Source organism: Cuculus canorus, chromosome 2 (genome assembly GCF_017976375.1).
Source record: "Cuculus canorus isolate bCucCan1 chromosome 2, bCucCan1.pri, whole genome shotgun sequence".
Classification (NCBI taxonomy): domain Eukaryota; kingdom Metazoa; phylum Chordata; class Aves; order Cuculiformes; family Cuculidae; genus Cuculus; species Cuculus canorus.
In genome coordinates this window covers 50030220-50049797 of record NC_071402.1, presented here as the reverse complement: position 1 = coordinate 50049797, position 19578 = coordinate 50030220, and the positions used below count along the sequence as shown (strand labels likewise).

Below are 19578 nucleotides of genomic sequence, written 5' to 3'. Positions count from 1 at the left end.
CGGGCAGACTCCACCTTCCCCGGCTCCCCCCGCCCCCTCGCATCCAGGAAGGGAAAAAGAGGAGGAGAAGGAGAAGGAGGAGGGAAGGGGGTGAAAGGGGAAAAAAAAATAATAAACCAAACAACCGAAAAAAAAAACCCCAACAAGAAAAAAAAAACCACAAGAGGAGAGAGGGTGAAAGGAGGGAGCTGGCCGCGACCCACCCTCCTCCCCCGGGCCGCCGGCAGGGCTTTTGTTTTCCCGGCCGCCCGCTTCCCGCACGTGACCGCGGCGCTCCCGCACGGGGCCGCCGCTATAAAGCGGGGCGGGCGGGTGGAGGGCGCTCCCGCCGCAGCCCCGCCGCCCGCCCAAGCCACGGCGGGGGACGCGGCCGGCCATGGCGGCGGCAGCCACGGCCGCGGGTAGCCCCGCCGCCGCCGCCCCGCTGCCGGAGCCCTGCCCGAGGAAGGCGGCCCCGCCGCGCGGCGACCCCCGCCGCAGGCAGGCAGCGCTCTCCTTCCTCACCAGCATCTCCCTCGACGGGCGGCCCCCCCCGCCGCCGGGCGGCGACGGCCCCGCCGCCAAACCCCGGCAGGCACCGCCGCGCAGCCCCCCGGCGGCGCCCCCCGGCGCCCGCGAGGAGGAGGAGGGCGACGAGGAGGAGGAGGACGCCTTCGCCGCGGTGCAGGTGCCGGCCGCCGCCTTCCTGGGCGCCGCGGCGGCGGGGACCCGCGGGAGGCTCAACTCCTTCACGGCGGGGGTGCTGCCCGTGGCCTTCGGCCGCGCCAGCCCGCAGGGTCCCGCCGACCTGGGGCAGCCCGGGGCCGCCTTCGAGCTGCAGCGCTCCCGGTAAGGCGGGGCGGGGGGCGCGGGGAGCTCCGGCGTCCGCGGGACCCGTCGCGGGGGACCCGAGCAGGGGGGGGATGCAGCGCAGCCCCGGCATCCGCGGGACCCGTCGCGGTGTGACCTGTGCGGGAGGGACCGGCGGGTGCGGCTCTTGTCCCCGCGCAGCGCAGCCCCGGCATCCGCGGGACCCACCGCCGGGCACCCGAGCGGCAGCATCCGCGCACGGCGCAGCCCCAGCATCCGCACCGCGCGCCTTGAGGGCATGGCCAAACGCTTCTTGGATGCTGTCAGGTTTGGCACGGTGGCTGGTTCCCTGGGGATCCCGTTCCAGCGCTCCGCCACCCTCTGGGTGAAGAGCCTTTAACTAATATTCACCCTAATGATGCGCTCCACCTCTCGGGAAGGGAGCCCCGTTACCTTCTGGTGCCCCTTAGCCTCCCTCCTCCGGGAATATGGAGCGGGAAGAGTTGGACGGGTTGGAGGAGGTGCCCCAGCATCCTGGGCAGCGGGTGTCATTCCCGCCTGGGCATTTGGTTGCTGCCTCGCTGGAGAGATGTGGACTGGAGGGGATGTGGGAGCGAGCAGGGACGGGTTGGAGAAGGTGCCCCAGCTTCCTAAAGCCAGTCCCACATGGCTGCCACCCGGCTGGAGAAAATGATGGCACCAGCAGGGAGTGGAAGTGAGCAAGGACGGGTTGGTGAAGGTGCTCCAGCCTCCTGGAGTCATTCCCACCCAGCTACTTGGCTGCCGCCTGGCCAGGGAAAGCAATGGCACCAGCAGGGATGTGACTCAGGCAGGGACAGGTTGGCAAAGGTGCCCCAGCCTCCTAGAGTCATTGCCACCCAGGTACTTGGCTGCCGCCCGGCTGGAGAAAGTGATGGCACCAGCAGGGATGAGGGACCGAGCAGGGACAGGTTGGAGAAGGCACCCCAGTCTCCTGGTGTCATTCCCACCTGAGTACTTCGGCTGCTGCCTGGCTGGGAAAAACGATAGCACCAGCAGGGATGTGGGAGTGGGCAGGGACAGGTTGGAGAAGGTGCCCCAGCCTCCTGGAATCATTCCTGCCTGGGTGCGGGTGGTGGAAAGTTCCGCTCCTGGTAAGCAGTGCAGGCATAGGCTTGCACAGCCGCTGTCCCTTCCTGCATGTGGAGCGCTCCGAAGCAGTTGTCACCCTTTTCTCATGGTGGCAGGTTCAGCCCGCCGTTCCGCCTGTCTTCCAGGCAGCAGATTGGGAGCCAGCCCTCAGCCAAGTGCGCTGTAGCCAGATCTGTAGCCTGCAAAGGGGAAGGAAATCTTTTCCATCGTGCCTACGGATTGCGGTGTACACAGCGTCTCACTGCCTCACTAAATAAGCCCTTTATGTACAAACACTTAGGGTTCCTCTGGCGTGTTCCTTGCCGCTGGGTACTCTTTTACCTTTTAATGTGCTCATCCCTAAAGAATAACCTCACCTCTGGAAAAGCTGAGACTTTTGGCTAAGAAAGTGCAATCATGAAAATGTACAAATGCATATGGATTAATTGCTTCACGGGTACAAAATCATCTTCCGTTACTTTTTTAGCAACCCATTCAGATTTCAGATGGGGAAGAGATCCAGGGAATAAGCTGGAGGAAATTACTGCCTTCTCCAAGCCCAGATCGGTCACCACTCCCACATTCCCCATTTGCCACACTCCCTTCTTGTTTCTCCCTTGGACAAGTAGGTAGACTTTGAGTCACATGTTATTGCCAGGGTTTGTGAGGGTAATTGAGCATAGATAGCTGTAGAAAAATCCCTTTCAAAACCAACAAGCTTGGAGAAATTTGAGTTATTCCAGGAGAAAATTGTCTTAGCTGTGCGCCCCACTGTTGCTTGGGTTGTTTTTTTTTTTTCTCCATCTGGATTGTATTGGTAGCTTTTTTGAGCCCTTTTTCAGGTGCTGTGCTAGGGAGCTCCACCTTCCCAGGTAAAATGCCTGTTGGTGGGTTACCACCCATCTTCTCCCGGTTATGTATGTCTCAAAACATTTCCTGCACTGACAACCCGCTGATTGTGCTGTGGATCACCAGCACAGCAACGTGACGCACACACGCTTGTGCATTTTAGTCTGTGACATTGTTCCACACACCGCTTCCCCTTGCCTTGTGGGTTAGGAGTGACTCACAGACCACGATTTGGGAATTGCTTTTCTACACTTTAACTTTTTACTTGTTGGTGATAATGCGCATGGCAGCACCCTTAGAGTGTTCAAGAGACTGGATTCTCCTTGGCTTTCCACTTAGTGAACTTATTACTCGTGTAGGGTTCCCATGACATCTTTCTGGATTCCCAAGGACCCTCCTTGGTTTTCCTTGCTTGCACGCTTTGATCCTGCACTCGGCTTTGGAAAGGTTGCTCAGATCTCACCTCTTCCCTCAGCCCATCATTGTTTTCCCTTGCCCCTGTTTGCCACTCTGATTTTTTCCTTCCACAAATGATGCTTTTTTTTTTTTTTTTTTTTTTTTTACATGGAAACAGTGTGGAATTTGAAAGGGAAAGGTAATTACTGTTCTTGTTTACAATCTCGAAATCCAATGTGGTGCAATTTGGGCTGTGCTGATAGCGTGCAAACAAGCTGAATGGATAGCCCAGATCCATGGCAAGGGAAATCGCCTAATAAAACCATGTCAGGGTGCTCCTCCAGTCCTATAACAGCCCTCCTTTGTGCTGTGTATTTTCCTGTGGTGTAAGATGCAAAGGAAGTGCTGGTTTTCTCAGGTTGTTTTCTTTAGAGCTAGATGCAGCTGTGGCAGAGACCTTGTGTTATTCCAGTGACAAGTGTAAGGCTCTCTATTGTAGCACCTGGTTACTGCTGGTGCAGGAGAGCTCTAGGTTATGCTCCCAGCTTTGCTGACTGCTGTGACACTGCACAGGAGCAGCTTTGGGCAGACTTTGCCCTACCTTCAATAGATTTATTTTCTGTTCTGGAAAAGGTATATATTTTCAGACATTAGGAAGGGACAGCTGCGGACCACCCTGGAGGTTGTACAAGTGTTTGCTCCTCACCATCTCAATGAAAAGACATGGTAGGGACTCAAATTGCTGGGTTCGGTCTTAGCTGCACAGAAGACAAATTGCAGGCATGCACAGGGCTGGCACAAGCCCAAGGACGCAGAGTTCGAGTAGACCTTCTGCTGCTCTCTTAATGGAGAGGAAGGAGCCAAATGCCCAGCACGTGGCCTGCCCCTCTTGGCACGACGGAGTGTGACAAGCATTAGCTCACCTGCAGAAGGATGCGGAGAAGCAGAGAGGAAAATCAGAGATTTTTTTTCTTTTGTGGTTCACGTGTGCATCTGCTGTCTCTCCTCCCACCCTTCCGCTCTCCTTGCAGCGGGCTTGAAATTGAATTTGATGTGCCGTTTGACAGACTAGTTCTCTGTGCTGAGACATGTAAGTTATGTTGTAATGTGAAACCATTTTCTATTACAGTATCAGGCAGGACAGGCTGCCTTATGTTGTTGTTTTTATTTAGTTTTCATAAACCATTGTGAACATATAATCAGAGTTTCCTGGCTTTTTTGTTTGTGTTAGCAGTTTGTATAATTGCGTACTAGTTTATATTTAACAAGGTTATCATTAATGTGGTTTGGATTTGCACTCTGTGTGTATTCACAAGAAACAAACAATACAGGAAAAAAAAACCCATGGAGTTTCTAGCTTTTTGGAGGCTAGTATGTAATTATATATAAATGGAAAAAAACCCGCTTGTTCAGAAGTCAGCTTATTGATGCTTAAGGCTCCTGTCTAGTGCAGAAGGAATCTGTTTCAGTTCTGTGGTGAATGGGTAGCTGAGGACATGAGACTGCTGGAAGCGAGGACCAGGTTCTCCCAGATTTTTCTACATGTCAAATTGTAATTTATTTTAATAGCTTTATCCTAAATTAGCTCTGTGGAATAAGATTTCAGCAACGCCAGTTTAAAATAATTTCAGATCCTGGAGGCTAGATGGTGGTCCCACGTACGTGTTTTTATGTATATCTAAACTTCTTGTGGCCATAGTTTTCCTTTGGGAAAGATACTGCTGTTTCCAGTGGCCCAGGTGGTTAGAAACAGGCACATGTTTTTTTGTGTTGGGTTTTGTTTTTTTTGCTATAGAAGCAAATCAGTGATTGGATTTGGAGTTTAAACATTGCTTACAGTTGGATTTGTCTGTGTTGCTGTGTTAGGTTTGAAGGCAGATAGGCAGGAGAATTCCTTCTGGGAGCAGCCGGGACTAGGAAGGAAGCAGAGAGGAATATCTGCTGAGTAATCGCTGGGAGGAGATCTACTCAAAAGGACGTTGAAGTTATCATGGCGCAGATAGATTTATCTGCAGTATTTATTGACCAACAAGACAAATCTCATTTCCTTAGTAATCCTAAAATTGATTTATGATTAGTAAAGCCAGTCAAAAGTTCAGTTTGTTTCTATCCATTAGAAAATACAGAGCTGTGTGTGGCCTTAGTATTCATCTTCTGGGAAGATGCAGTAAAGGGGGATGCTGGAACAGTTGACTTGTCTGGCTTTTGTAGGGCTCACAAAGTGCAATGAGTTGTTAGTGCTGGAGGAAGCCTGCAGGATGTTGCTGTGGAGCTGAATCCCGTCATTTAGTTTTGTGGTAAAGGGCTGAAAGGTCAGAGCCCAGTCCTCCACGTCTGTGGGCAAGTGGACAGTGCTCAGCCCATTACAGGAGGTGCCTCAAAACTGAATGCGCCAGAGACAAAAGAAGAGCCTCTCAAAAACAAATGCATTACAGGCAGAGTCCTGAAAGAGCAGCAAAAGAAAGAGCTGGGGCCACCGTCCACCCTGTGGGGTCATCCCCGCATCAGGAGTTGGGTTGTGAGCTGCTGGAAGCACATCGGACCTTTTGTGTGTGATGGAGACTCTGCTATTCACAGAACCTAAAGCCCTTCAGGCAGTCCCAGTTTCAGAATGATGTATACAAGAATAGCATGAAACCAGCAATTTAATGGTCTGAGGAGTGAATGGAAAGTGCACAAGCTGAACCAAGTCTTTTGATAGGTGTGTGACCTTGTATAGCACTGATGGTTGCTGTGTCTAAAGAAGGGGATGCTTATTGACTTCAGCTGGGCTTCGGGAGGCTAAATGGCCTTCCCCTGCCACCCTGAAGAGGGGACCTTCAATAGCAGGATTAAGACTCTGGTAGGAAGGGCTGTTTCACTGGTTGCACCAGTACCCTGCTGCATCTCTTGGGGCAGGTCCCTCACAGCACATTTTCAGTGCTGCAGAGCCTGCATAAGTAGGTTGCCCCCCAAGAAGGAACTTGCAGTCCCCATGCATACAGCTTGCAAGCTCCCTGAGAAGTCCTCTGAGGGACACTGAGCACACCTGTGACATTTAGAAGGAGCATGCTGAGGGGCTGGATCCTTGCAGTTGCTTCAAGCTGTGCAGGAGAGGTCACTGACTGTTGCTGGGCTCTCTGAACTGTACACAAGCTCAGCAGGGCCAGCCCCACACCCACACTGACCGGCATCCCTCACTGTTGGTCTCTGCTGTTTCCCTTGTTGAGGGCACAGCTTTGAGCCTCCCTCTGTTGCTTCTTGAAACTTGTGGATATGTAGTCATCTTATAGATGGCAGGTGAAATCGACCAGTGGGTTAAGAAGTCACTGCAATATGACAGTGCTGAGGCAGATGGACAGCATAGGTGCATCAGTCTTGTTCTCTTAATACACAAAGTTTAAAAAAAAATCCACATAATTTTGTTCTGACACATTTTAAGCTTTTATCATACTACTTAGCAGGCATCTCAGGCAGATAAAAAAAGGTAATATTCATCAGACAAGGGGAAAAAAGCCCTCTGCTGTCAATTCGAAGAGAAGCTGGGACAGAACGTGGTGTTCAGGACTACTAGGGAATTAATTAGACATCTTCACAGAGGGACGGATGCTGAGAGGGGGCTGCCTTTGCTGAAGCCTCGGAACATGTGAGATGGCCTTAGAATTAGATGGGTGAGAGGCATTTCCCTGAGTGGGTGCTTATTAACCCTTGTGAGAAAACCTGAGTTGGTAACACATGAAAAACCATGTTTGTGTTGGCTGCCTACGCTGGCCACCAATTCAAGCTTTCATAGTCTAGCTGGTATGCGGTAATACCTCATTAGGCATCGAGAGAGAGGAGGAGTGAGACATTTCAGCAGGCTTCCTTGTGGGACCAGTGTATTTCCATTACTCGATCTTTCTATTCACCGTTTTCTTTACCAGCAAAGCTCCTGTGCAGGCAGACCGACTGGCCCTTTTCCTTAGGAGCCTCTTATACAGATTTCCTTTGCACAGCACTGCTGCAAGCATCTTAATGTTGATCAGTAGCAACCATGTGGGTCACCAGCCCTCCAGACCATCACAAAAACATAATTTGATGGTAGATAGGATAATTACAGCTCATAGTTTGATCACAGCTTTTGGATAAGAAGTATACTTTAATCTGTAATTATTACGACTTTGAGACCTCTTCTGATGGAGGATATAGCTTAGCTCTGGACAGTTTGAAACAGTTAAAACACAAATATGAGATTCCTGAAAGTGCTTTCTGAAAAGGGAGAGCCCTAACACTCTAGTAATTTTGTGGCTTCCTTGTTTCAAAGTAGCAAACACCAGGGGATCTGTAGAGTAGTGAGTGTGATAAGAGATAAAGATGAATAGCAGAACCAAATCTGGATTATTTTTTATTATTTTGTTTTCTCTCCCTGATTTCAGCTGTTCATAGTCTCTCGGACGAGATCCCCACAATGCAAACATAAAGGCTCATCTTCATAATTTAATCTAAACATACAGAAGTTTAGTTTTACATGTTGGGAATGATGTAGAGTGGAACTTCTGTAGACACCAGCTTGTCCCATGATAAGGGTGGGAAATCAGATTCTATTTACAAATAGAGCAAGCTGGTATCTGCAGAAATCTATGTGCAAATATCCGCAACAGTCACCCCTGGACATACAGTAATACTTCTGAGGATGTAATTGGTCCTTTCTGACAAAGTCTCTCTTCTACATCCAGAGTTGCTATTGATGGCTGTGGGGCTGCCACCAGATACTAGGTTTAGCAACGCAGCAGGTGCAGTGAGACACAGAGCTGGCTCTTTCCATAACCCACCTAAAAAAACCCTTGCCAGTTTGCCATAAGAAGCATTGTTCCTAGAAAATGGAAATGACATAATTTGGCATATGGAGAGTATCTTATCTGTTGGCCTGCAGTTTGCAAATAACAGTGCTGGCATATGTGAGGAATGGTATTTGATTTCATAAGAAGGGCTTAGAAGAAGTTTTATTTGCTGCAAGGGTAGGGTAAAGAGCTTGGCAAATCAGTTAGGAGAATAAAACTTCACGAGTGGTTGGAGAAAACACGATATGCCTTGAGAAACTTTCAGGAGTCGCAGGGTTTGCTTTTCAGGCTGTACTATGCAGATTTAGAGGAGTACAGATTTAAGGAACTGCAAGGTTCCTTTACTGGGGCTACTGTGTTGTATTTGTAGCAACTGCTTTCCTGTCATGAATGCTAAATGTATTTTCTGTTCTTATGATGTATTTTAGACTAAAACTGCTCTCAGCAGCTACGTTTGAATGTTCGCCTAAGAAAGGTTTCCTATTGTAAAAAATTTAGAGGTGAATGAGAAGCGAAGCAAAGGCTACTTTCTCTTTCTGTAAGAAGTGTTTTTTGTTTTCTTTTTAAAGCCTTCGACCCTACATATATGAATATAAGGAACAAGCACGTGTTTTTTTTTGCAAGCAGTTGTCTTCTTCAGTGTTGTTATAGGTTAGGCTAGCAGTTTTGTGAGGCTGAGGTTTGGAGAAAAAAAGATTCACTTACCGCAAGTGAAATGTTTTCCTCTGCTTGTCTTGGATGGCAGAGGAAGATACGTCCTTTCTGACATAGGATCCTGCAAAGCCTGAACAATGCATTTACATATGTATAAAAGTATGCAGTTAAATCAAGTACCAGTGTATTAGTGTATAAAGTTATGCTATTAAATAAACCTTTGCAATACCAGGGATTTTACTATGTAATATTGGTTGGATACAAAAGTAGAAAGCTAGATAACTACTTATAATAACTTTTTAGACTATGATGGAGTTGCATTCTGGTGCTCCTACAGGTAATCATATTATCAAGGTAAATATGATTAGGTTTTCAAATCTACCAGGGAAATCAGACATAGGTACATCAGTCTATGGATAGAAGCATTCAGAAGAAGGATAAAATTTCCTGCAAAGAAGAAAGAAGTCCCCTGATTTTGTGTAACAGGGAAAATCTGTAAGGTGACATTATGCTGACTTCTTTCTATACCACATCATGCAGCTGGAACTGAGTCGCATGGAATGAACAGGGATGAAACCCTTCAACTTGTTTTTCCCTTTCTCTGGGTTTTGGGTAAGATGTTGAGTGCAAAGAACTCAGTAGTGCCACTTGGTTTGCAGCCTGCTCTTTAAAACAAGCCTGGCCCACACCTGTACAGGACCTATCTGCACATAGTTTTTTGTATAGATGCAAGGGACAGAAAAGTGATATTGGGATTCAGTGGTGGTGTTGGCACAGCCTCAGGAGATGCCATCCGCTAGGCACTGTTGCTGTCTTCAGAGTTGAGCTTGTGACTTCTGCAGCGTGGAAAGGCTGGGGATAGGTCTCTGTTGTTTCCCCTCCATGTGGCATTATTTCCTTTCCCATTTCCGAACGGAGAAAGAGCCACTGCAAGTACAAGGTTAGCAATTCCCATTAAAGAAAATGGATGAGGAAACCTGTGAGAGGCTCCAGCATTCCCAGCATCGTTGTTTCTGGTCAGTGTGCCACGACTGGAAGTGCAGGGAGGAGGTCCCAGCCCTCTGACAAGGATCACACAGTGGTTAGCATACCAGAAGGGAAAAGGAGGGGGTGAGAGACCCTGAGCTGAGCTGCCTCTCTGTCTGACAGGAGATGTACATACTGGCATTGTGGCATGGGTTTTAATTTCATCACGATGAAAGGGTCGGGTGTTATTACCATTGCTTTTCAGAGAGGTAACTCACAGCACTGGCACAGCCTGTCCCTGACTGTGGCTGGTAGCAGAGAAGCAGATTATAACCCCAGCATGGTGGTGTGCCCTTTGAGGACTGCAAGCAGCACAGCTTTCCCAGCTTACTTCAGAGGGAGACCTGCTAAGTTTTGTTTTCCTGGGTGCATGGTGCTTGAGAATGGGGAGAGCAGAGCCTCACTGCCCCAAGGACTTAGGATGCCTCTGGTATTGAGAGAAGACTGTTCTGCCACCTGGAGGGAGGGATGTCTAGTTTCATCTGATACCCCCTGCGCATGTAGGGATAGACAAAGAGGAACCAAAAGATGAACGTCACGTATGGCCCTTTTCCTTCAGACCTGCTTGGGTAACAAATACATTTTTGTGTACACAAATACAGCCCATACCTACAGTTCAAGAAGCTCTTGTTACTCCTTGTTCTCACTGGCATGTGCTTGGAACCTGCACTTCCCACGCCACTGTGCTCAGACTGCCTGAAGGATGTAACATAAAACAGAAGCTAGATGTCAGCTGTGGTCTGAAATGCGTCTTGAAAACATCTTAGTCTTTTTCATTTTTTTGCTCACCAACTTCAACATTATTCCTTCTATTTTGTCTGTCATACTCCTCTACAGACAGTTTTTTTTTTTCCCCTATTGCTTCTGCACTTGCATTAGTATATGGCAAACACAACAGAAAAAGAGATTAATTTTCTCCATTTTTAGTTGTGGTTGCAGTCAGCTACACCCATGCAAATGTGAGGTGACAGGATTGCCCTCGTGTCCGTGGGGTGCAGTGGACTTGCGCAGCAGGGAGTGAAATCCTCCTTAGGTGACAGAGACCTTCATGAAAACGAGGACTTTGTTTTGATGCCTGGGACAAGAGCAGAGTTTAGCAGCCTTGGTAGTTACAAGCAAACGTTATAGTTCTTTGGATTTCCTTAAGTGAATGATACCATTTCTGACCGTGAAACACAGAGGTGTTTTTTTGGGTAGTAGGAAGAGAGAAAAACCAGCTTTCAGATGCTGCATTGCGAAGTATGGTTTAATCGCTTGGATAGGTAAGCTGCACAGGTGCTACAGCAGGTTGTGTAAAAAGGCATGGAAAGTTTGCCATCTGCTATTAATAGTCTTGCAAGTGTGGTCTTTAAAACACAAAGATTTAATTAGGTTTTCTAAAATGGAGTTCACATAAAGTCACGTCTTCAACCCTTCATATATCTTAGGAACCTCCTTCATTTTATGAGGCTATTTTCTTAATTAAAGCAAAGCTGAGTTTGTTTTTTTTAGTTGGTGAGGTTTATTGTTTTGTAGAATGCCATTTTTTAGCATAACCTAAACTGAAAGAAGTGGCAGTTAAGAGGTGGTTGCTTAAAAAGGCAGAATTATTTACAGCAGAACACAAAGTACCACTGTCAGGTAACTCTGTAGTGACTTCTGAGGTTTGTAAAATCTGTGTTTTTTCTGTGTGCATGATTTGCCTCAAGATAAAATGTTTTTCTGCTTTAGAAGGCACTCCAGGTACTGCAGAACTCACGAGCAGCCGTGCAAATAGCAAGTGTCTGCACGGATTTGTTCTAAAGAGCAGGCTTCATTGTCCAGAATTTTGTGCTTCTGTTTGTTTTAAAGAGATTGTTGTAAGTGTTGATTTCTTGTTTGTTCATTGGTTTCCTTATTGACATAAGATTGTTCAAGTCAAAAGTAGTGCTAGGATGTAACAGGGAGCAGAGTTTTAGCAAATGCATTTAAAAGTGAAAAAAAATACAAATTGTAGGAATTTTTCAGCACCCTTAAATAGACACTTTCAAGGTGGTAGTTTCTGTTGCTAGCCTCATCCTCTGTGTTGAGGCCGAGTGCGAGATGTGAAGGGAAATATGTATTTTCTCACAGAGTTTGTGAGCTTGCAAGCTTCCTTCTCCTGGAAAGATGTAGCCTTGCAGCCAGAGTGATGTTTGGGGTATTTTTGTTTTTAATGATGTGGTACCAATGCTGTGCTCGGTGCTGTACAAGATGCCATTATTCCTCCATATCCTTTAGGAGCTAAGCCCCAAGCCCATGAACTGTTCTGTGCAGTAGGACACTGCCCAGGGGTGTGGGTTGTAACTGGAATTGACTCCTTTGTGGAGACTGGGGTGGGAAAGAAGGGGCTGGGGTGATAAAGCTCTTATGAGCCTCTGTGTGTTTGCAAGGGTGGAGGCATCTGAACACAAGTGGGTTCCAAATTAATTGTGGGATTGCGCAGGTACAAATGAAAACAAGATTAGGCTTGTCTTTTCTGTTTCAGGTGCAGAGGTAATGGTTCTGACCTGTCAAGTGGTTGCATATCTCAAATATCTTACTGGATAAATGAATGTGATATTAATGTTTGAGGGTGGCATGGTCTTCCGTGTAACTGGCCGTTGTCTCAAAGTTGTTGCGGTTCTCTGAATTGTACGATTCCCAGGAGTATTCCAACATGGTCTTGTTGGGGAGTGGAGGTGGTATCATTTACATATGTTAGAAGAAGCACAGCTTTTGAGAGGCTCTTAACCTTTGCATCCTCTTTTCCAAGATGTGGAGTTATGGTTATGAAAATTTGTCTTCACTTCTCCAGTGCTTTTTCAGAATTAGTTGTCTGTCTTGTGTTATTCCAGCTAAAGAGGGCAGAGCAGTTGAGCAATTCAGGCTGGGATTTTTGAAGGAGCCTCTGAACTATGAATTTTGAGGAACTCTTTGAGCTCCTTTGAAAATTTCACTTAGAAAACACAGCACGTGCTTTTCCTCTATGGGTTTCACAAGTTTTATTTATCACACTGTCCAGACTTGCTCCCATTTGCATACCCATCCTCCCTGGCATTTTTCCGGGGAGCAGTTGGCATTATTGTGGACTGTCATTGTGGATCTGCTTTTAGTAAAGTTAATAACACACCTCTGGTTTAATCAGTGGGTCAGAGAGTTTGCTTCATGCTGACTCATTAATAGAAATGGACAAAAAAGCTCTTTAGGAAACTGAAAATGTGACTTCGATGGTCACAGCACTACTAATCCTTTGCATCTTGGCCTGTGGAGTGCCATAAGAAGCAGAAAATTGAGATGCAGGTTGTGCTTTTTTAATGCAATGTGATTGTAAGTCTCTAATTCTTTAATTGCTCTTCAAGGTGTTGTTTCCACAAGCTCAGAACAAGAGCAAAATTAGAATTAGAAAAGACCTCTCAGAGGCTGGGTCAGCTCCTTGCAAGATGTGCCTGTGCTGTGATGTGGTGGTCAGTCCCACTGGGCTGGACTCTTCTGTTTTGCACAGGCTGTTTAAACATCCAGTGTTTAAACAAGAACTACCAGCGCTATAAATTATTTAAACCTGGAGCCTTTCTGAGAGAATTGGACCTTCTCCATCCAGAAGGGCCCACCAGCAACAGATTGGTAGAGCCAAGAGCTTCATGCTGAGGACCAGATATCTAAGGTACAGATGTTCAGACCAGCTTTAGCCTGAACCTATGGACTGGACACCCAGCAATTTTTGGGGGATGTGCACTGTGTTCCTGCAGTGTCACCTGGCTTCCCACTGTCAGAGGGGAAGCCTTCATGCTCCAGGGCTTCTCCACGGTGCAAAGAGGAGCATGTCATAAACGGGCATGGTTGGGATAACTGCTTCAAAAGGATGCTTCTGAGCCAAAGTCAAACATGGTGGAGATATGCCTGTAGAATCTCAGTCCCCTGTGTCAGGATAAAGGGATTCATATTGAGCTAATTTAAATTTCTCACAACCTTCCTTCCACTTGAGTTAATACACTTTTAGTTTGACCCTATGAATTCAGATGCCTTTCCCCTAGTAGTTTCTGTTGGAAATTACTGGCTTCCCTCTTTCCGCTGCAAGTTTTAAAAGATTTTGTTGGGAAAACATTTATTTTTTTCTTGTTGAATCAGAGCACTTGGCATCTGTTTTTTTTACTGTTCATCCGTGGACTTCCTAAATCTTCATTTCATGATGTGGTAGATTCTGTGAAATTGATTGATTATTCATGTTAACAGACATCTTTCCCATCGGTTTAGTGGAAAAGGTGAAACAGGAAAACCAAAATTTCAAAATTCTCTATCACATGCTTTTGGCAGTTTGTGAGCTTGATCAACAGAGCGGTCTAATGTCGTAGCCAGCACAGTTTTACCCTTGCCCTGTGCCGTTTTCAGTCATGAACGTGCAGCCGCTGAGGAAGTAGTGGTTTCTGTTCATGAGGTCCGGGGAGGAGGGTTCATTTGTTTAATTGAAAAACCCACCACTTTTCTACAAAGTATAGCTAATTTCACTTGCAGTGGATGCAATAAGGCAAATTTTTGCCTGTGACTTCTACGTAAGTGGCTGCCAAATGAGCCTTTGTGTTGGGTTCAGCCTGAGGTTTGCAAAAGGCAAATACACCAGGGTTTCACACAGAGGTCGAAAGTTGTGCTCCTCCTCAAGCCCAGCTGGCCACAGCTCCTCACATGCATCCTGCAAGATGCAGTCAGTGTTTGGCAATAACCAGTATGCGTCTATCTGCTCTAAACCATCCAAGCAGAAAGCCATTCCGCTCTCCCCTCCGTGCTAGACAAGCTTATTATTGTTCAGATCCAAGGAGGCAAAGGATGGCAGAAGCAAGACAATACAAATTTTGTATAATTTTTTTTTTTTCCTGCTGCTGTGGAGGCGATGGCCCTTGTATAACAGCACTTAGTTCAAACTTCTTCCTCTGCGAAGACTTGTAGGGAAGAAGGAAAACGCTGTAGGTGCTCAGGCAGGCAGAGAGATGGTGGCAGAAGTGCTTTTGGTTTCTTTGCTGGATGGATTCTTTGTAAGGTGCTGCTGCTTCTAAAGGAAAGATAAAGGCATATAAATCTCCTGTTTTCCAAATAGTGATTGGCAGATCCTGCCCTAGAGAGGAAATCTTCCCAGTTCTCCTTATTGCTCTGACACAGGTGACTGCTGCTCTGTTAGCACTTGCATCCCCAGTTTTACTTGTTGAACTTGTACAGATGGTTTCCAGCTGCTGGGATTGAATATTCCAATTACCATTATAGGCAGTGCCACTGGCTGCCCTGTGACAGTGCCGGTGGGAGAGCTGGAGCATTGGCTGCAAACCCCTCCCTGCCACCACCGCCTTCTTATGCTGGAAAGTTTCACGGCAGGCACACAGATTACTTGACCATCCCTTTTTTTTAGCTGACATTGTTCTTGCGGTCTGAGAGGCTGTGTAGTGCTTGTTGGAGCTGTGGGATGGCTGGAACTGTCGCAGTGAAGGCTTTCAATGTACTTTACTTCCAGCAGTGGCTGTATGTCCACATTACATTTGTCCTTATAAATAAGGATGTTCTGTATTGATAGCTTTATTTATTCTTATGAAGTGCTACAATAAGTTTTTCCAGTTGCTAAACCACATTTTTTTCCTGTCTAGAACTGCAGCAGTTCTGTTCCCAAATGTAGTTTTCAATTATCTTTTTTTCCCCTTAAAAGCCTTCAAGTCACATGCTTGTTGTGGCTTGGTGCAAAATTAGTTCAGGTAGTAAAAACATCAGAAGGAACTGGGCAGGGGAAATAGTCTTATGACCTCTTTCTCTGTACTTTTTTTCTGGCTAATATAAATACAGAGAAATTTTCTTATGCAGGCAAGGTCAAAAGGATGCTAAACAGTTTGTCCGCATAGTATTGCCATGGGATACTATTTTCTGTGTACTACTTGCCCAGATACTACTTTATATATAATTTATATATATATAATTTTTATATATATATAATATGTATATAATACCCCTCCCTGGTAGGGTATTGTAAATGGGAAAGTAGTTTTTTCTTTTTTTTTTTCTTTCCTCTCCCAACAAAGCTCCAAGGTCTGTGGTGTTTTGTGACACATTTTTGAATGGGCCTTTTGCCCTGCTTTCAGTTCCTTAATGCAAGAAGCTTTACCAGGAAACAAGAATCTCTTTCTTCTCTCTCTGTGTTTATTCAGCTTTAGGCTGTGATGCTGAATATGCAGACAGACACACAAGTCAGATGATCTAAGATGTGTGATTGTAAGTAGATGTTTCACATGAAAATAATTTAAAATCTGTATCAGAGTTGTTACGTCTGCAGTTAATGTCCACACCATCTAAATACATCTTAATTACTTCTTCTAAAAACATATCTTTTGTCATTGAAAAAAGAGCTATATAAAAATAGAGCCTGATCCTGCAAACACTTGCCGATACATTCAGCCTTACTCTTCTAGGTAACTTGCTGCTTCGGGTTTACAAAGTCATTGCCTAACACAGTCAAAACTAGCAGTTTCATTTGAACATGAGCCCCATCGGTTGAGGTTTCCGCAGGAGCGCATCATTAGTCATGCATTTAGCACCTTCGTTTAGAATACTGAAGTGCATGAGGTTTTGCAGGATTGGATCAAATTATTGGTATTAATGACTTTTTTCCAGTCACTGATCTGCTATATTTTAAAATCTTGGAGAGAACGGGCTTTCGGTGATCTCCTTTGGGTTGTTTCTGTAAATGTATACATGTATTTAGTTCTAATATTAAAAGCTGAGTATAATTTACAGCAGCCTAGGAGAATACTGGGCACTATGATTTTTTCCAAGGCATTTCACACTTTGTATTCCCTTTAGGTGCTTAGTCGTTAAAGAAGATATGATGAGCTGGTTATCTGTTTTAAGTTTGTTGTTGTTTATCTGATGTTGCTTATAGAGCAAAGACTTTTCTGCTTGGAGGTGCCTCTAGGCTATTTGGGACAATTAAAGGGATTACTGGCCCCAAAGCAGAGGCTGGCCAGAGCAAATGTGCTCACAAGTCCAACGTTTTATTTCAGAACCCAAAGTATCACCTTAAAATAAATGACCTGCTAATTTAAGCTAATGCAGAAGGTCTAATTCTGCTCTCTTATAATCCCACATTTAAGTTTTTCAGCTTTCAGAAATACATAGCTTTTTAGATTGAGTGGAGTAGGAGAGCCAGATTCACTGCATCTGTTTTCAGGGACTCAAAACTTTTATTTCTGCCTGAGTATGCAAGTGCCTTCAGCAGAAGTCAGTAATCATGTTTGAAAGGTAGCATATGCATGTACACCACACTCCTGGCTTGGGGAAATGGAGGAGCAAATAACAGATCGTGAGCAGCATTTTAGCAGTTTTAAGATTTTTATTAACTGTTTTTGAGATTTGAGTATGTTTTCTTTATGATGGTTGGAACCACTAGCAACATTTCTAAATCACAGGATCTGATAAGGGATCTCAAGTCTCCTCTCTGTCTTTGTAGCAAAGGAAGTTATTCCAATATCACCAGCTTCAAAGTCTTGCAACGTATGATAGGGGCTTTCTAAAATTCTTGGACTACTGGGATGAAGTGGAGATGCTGAGCCTACACTCCTTGTATTCTGTCTTTTTGAACAAAGTTCTTAACTTTCAAGATCAAAAAAAAAGCCTTAAAGACCTACATACCAGAAGACAGACTCTTAAAGGATTCACAGAAATTTATGAATTTTTAATATAGTTTTAGTTTTGTGTTTGTTGTTTGAACAGATAACACAGAGTCACAGGTCTCTCGTGTCTTCTTCTTTCAGAGAATCAGCAATAAGTACTGGAGGCACCATATGCACATGTAGAATCCTTGCATATATTTTTCCATGGAGGTAAAGCGCTCTGAAAAAATGCTAAATACCACCATGGAGGTGCTAATAACTGTCCCCATCCTGATGTTGCATTTAGCATCTGCTGTGGGACTGCTGGTCATGGGAAGATGCAGCTTTTGAGGCAAATGTAGGTACAACATAGCTGGGCTGGGGTGGAGTGGGTACCTTGGTACCCATGGGAGCAGGACTCTGGTGAATTGCCTTTATGCTGACACGTGTAACAAGAGCCAGGGTGAGGTAGATGTGGAACAGGAAAACAAGCCAATACACCCTGATGACCAGCAGTGCAATTCCTGAGTTTCCAGGAGGAGGTGTAGAGAAATGCAAGGAGAATGATCCATGCATCCTTCTGACTGTTTAACTTCATTCTCACATCCTTGTCCCTCCCCCTGTATTTGTGGGATGGGTCTGGATGTGGGGACCCACTTTGTCCAGAAATTTGTAATACTGAAAACAGTCAGAGGGGACTTCTGATTTTATTATTTATTATTATTATTATTATTATTATTATTATTATTATTATTATTATTACTACTACTACTACTTTGGAGTTTTTTTATACAAGGCAATTGTCTTTGGTTTCAAAACTGATTTTCACCTGAGGATAACACCCGGTGGCACCATTGCCTATCTCAGCAAAACCAGCCAGCTGCTCTCGGGCATGCTAAGTCTCTGACAGGTTGTTAACCTGTCACAAGACAGGCTGTCATCTCCTGAACGAAGATGTTCAAGTCCAGCTCGAAGCTTTTTTCAAAGTTGCCCATTTTGGACGAATAGGTGTTTTGTAATGGTGTTTTATGGTCAGAGCAGGTGTGGTGCCCATGAGTAGCTCATCACCAGCTCTTGCTGAAACTTGTCCCAACAGCAGCCACTCACTTGGGTTACAGTGGCTGCAGGGCTGGCTACTGCCCGTACTCCTGTCTGGAGGGGTATGAAGACAACCATGAAATGTCTAATTAAAACAGCTGGGTCTGGATGACTTAATGGTTTTTTTACAATAACAGAATTACTGGCAATAGTAAAAGCTCCTTGAAAAACAAGAAGTAGCACTGTGAAATTGTCACAGCAAACAACATTACAGTGGGATATAGAGCTGCCTCTTTGTGACCCTTATTTTTGAGAATTTCTTTCCAAGCATAGTCTGTAAAGTGCCAATGTCATGGCCAGCTTCCCACTCCCTGTGGAACTGGGAGAGTTTAGTAGCTGCAGTAGCTTGGGAGGTTGCTATTATCAAGTTTCCTTTCAGTTTGTAATTTCTTTTAATGTATGTATGGTCTGTCAAATCATTTGCCGATGCAGTCAGAGGCTAGGATGAGCATCTTCCAGAGATCAAGATAAATATTTTTAAAATCAAAGGTTTGATTCTGTGAAAAGCTTAATGGGCCATTTGTTATGCTGAGGAGTAGTTCACTGGGCTTAAAACGGGAATTAAAAATAAGAAACAATTGGAGCAGGTGCTGCTCCAGCACCCCAGCAAACCTGGCAGGGACAGTGGGATATTTGTGAGAGTAAAGGAGAACGCGGCTTTTTTGTCAGTTTTTTTTCTAGGAAAGAAAGTAGCTTCTGGTTTTACTCTGTGTGTGGAAGGGAGAGTAAAGCTTTCAGAAGAAATAAAAGGTTGGGAGGGAAAGCAAAAATTTCCTTCCTCTCATTTTCCTTTTCACTTCCTTGTCCCTTCCCCGTTGCTGGGAGGATTTCAAAATGCTGCAAGGATTTGGTCTCAAGACTTATTTTGTAGTGAAATGTGGATCAGGGGGCTGGTTGGGGGATAGGACTTCATGTCATTTTTTTGACACTCGCATTAAGTACGGCACTAGAAGCTGTAGTCTTGACGCCTGCTCTAAAGGAGTCTTTTGGGGTGTCAGCCTTCGTGTTGGCTAAGGAAACTGCAATTTCATTGATGTAAAAAATTGTCTCTTGATTGTTCTCATTTAAGAATAGGATAGATAATTTGGCGTTCCCTGTTTCAGAGTCCATGCTCTGAGTTGTTCAAAGAATTGCCATCTTTCAGCATGAAAGGTTGAGTTTTGTGGGAATGTGAAGCAACACACACACTGTTTGTCTGAAAATCAAAATTAGGAGGTTATTCAAATAACCATCAGGTTGGTTTCCGTGCACATTTTTCATAT

The 19578-nt window shown here is 45.3% G+C and overlaps 1 protein-coding gene across 1 annotated transcript in view; it reads left to right on the top strand.

Annotated features, from left to right (window-relative positions):
* Nucleotides 1-323: 323 nt before the first annotated feature.
* Nucleotides 324-19578, top strand: part of CABLES1 (Cdk5 and Abl enzyme substrate 1) — a 73518-nt gene continuing 54263 nt past the window's right edge. The window contains exon 1 of the mRNA XM_054057103.1: nucleotides 324-828. Coding sequence (XP_053913078.1) covers nucleotides 377-828 — 452 coding nt within the window. The 5' untranslated portion in view covers nucleotides 324-376. The remainder of the gene's footprint in view (nucleotides 829-19578) is intronic.